Source organism: Zerene cesonia, unplaced genomic scaffold (genome assembly GCF_012273895.1).
Source record: "Zerene cesonia ecotype Mississippi unplaced genomic scaffold, Zerene_cesonia_1.1 Zces_u011, whole genome shotgun sequence".
Taxonomy (NCBI): Eukaryota; Metazoa; Arthropoda; class Insecta; order Lepidoptera; family Pieridae; genus Zerene; species Zerene cesonia.
Genome location: NW_024045141.1, coordinates 656,634 through 658,091, shown reverse-complemented (window position 1 = coordinate 658,091; position 1,458 = coordinate 656,634). Strand labels below are relative to the sequence as shown.

At 35.1% G+C, this 1,458-nt stretch overlaps 1 protein-coding gene across 1 annotated transcript in view; it reads right to left on the bottom strand.

Moving 5' to 3' along the window:
* Positions 1–475: 475 nt before the first annotated feature.
* Positions 476–1,458, bottom strand: part of LOC119839285 (protein mahjong) — a 39,958-nt gene continuing 38,975 nt past the window's right edge. Inside the window, exon 38 of the mRNA XM_038365522.1 lies at positions 476–627. Coding sequence (XP_038221450.1) covers positions 553–627 — 75 coding nt within the window. The 3' untranslated portion in view covers positions 476–552. The remainder of the gene's footprint in view (positions 628–1,458) is intronic.

The window sequence follows — 1,458 nt, the reverse complement described above, 5'->3', positions numbered from 1 at the left end:
CATTAAGTCCATGGACATAGGTCGTTGAAAGAAAGAAAACATTTGTTTTACGAGAATGTGACACAAAACATGAATACGCAGAAGAATCAATCAAAATTCAAAAAATAATAACAAAAAAGTGCAATAACAATGTGTACCACAGTACCGTCAAAAAGGATCTCGTCTCTATTTGAATAGCAGTACTTTCATGTTATTGGAATTTCGGTTTCTTCCACTTTTCTACCATTTTCTTCTTTTCTACCACGGTATTTTTATGCTTCTACTACTTTGGTATTTTCCAGTAGTTTACTGTTTCAGCCACAGGTTAGACTATATCTTCAGTGTTATTATACATAAGCTACGTCACAACCAAGTATCTCCAAAATCCGTCCAGAAGTTTTCAAATAAAAGAGCGTCAAACACATTCAAACACAAACTTCCACATTTACAAGTAGAAAGGACACATTTCACATTTCCATCAAATAAAACAAATCGAAACATTATAAAACTTTATTGCGACTACATCGTATAAATAAAAATAAAAGACGCGATAGTACAAACAAATTCATTAGTCTAGTCCAGTTCAAACTCTATGATATCACCGAGGTCGATATCTCCATCACTGTCGCTGCTGTGATTGTCCGCCGGCTGAAAAATTCGAAAAAAAAAACATGTCAATTTAAACAAATAATATATAAAAAATAACAAAATAAGAAATCTATTTTTTTTTATTTACTAGACGCTGGTCCCGGCTCCGCCCGGGTGTCTTGATTCCTGTTTTATCCCAAGAGAGCATTTAATCGGGACAAAAAATGTCCTATCACCCTAGTCAGCTTATACCGTCTGTATACCAAATTTCATCAAAATCCGTTCAGTAGTTTCAGCGTGATTGACGGACGAACATAAAAACAAACAACTTTCACAACTATACCAATATTATAAAGAGGAAGAATTTGTATTTTTCTTTGTAATATATAAACTCAAAAAGTACTTGACCGATTTTAAAAATTCTTTCACCATTAGAAAGCTACAACTTTGCCGAGTGACATAGGCTATATTTGTACCACGGGCGAAGCCGGGGCGAACAAGTCAATGCTATAAAACTAAAAATTAAAAGTCAGTTTTATTTAACTTCTTGTATTTATACTTTACCAAGGTTGCCTGGGGGAGATTGCCTTTTGTACTTTTTACTTTCAGCATATAGAATTGCAATTTAAATTTTTTTACAGTTGTGTTTAAGTTGTTGTTAAATATAAAAAAAACATCAATCAACATTTCAAATAAAAATCGCGTGTGTGTGTGTGTGTGTCTCTCTCTCTCTGCCCTTGTGTTGGTACGTCTTTGTGCAAGTGCGAGCTTCAGTGCGTGTATAACTATCTCTTTGCTTGTGTGTCTTTGTGTGTGTACGTGTCTTTTTTCTCTCTGTGTGTGGTGCGTGTACGAGTGTGCGAGCGTGTGGTGTGCGGAGTGGTGTGGTGT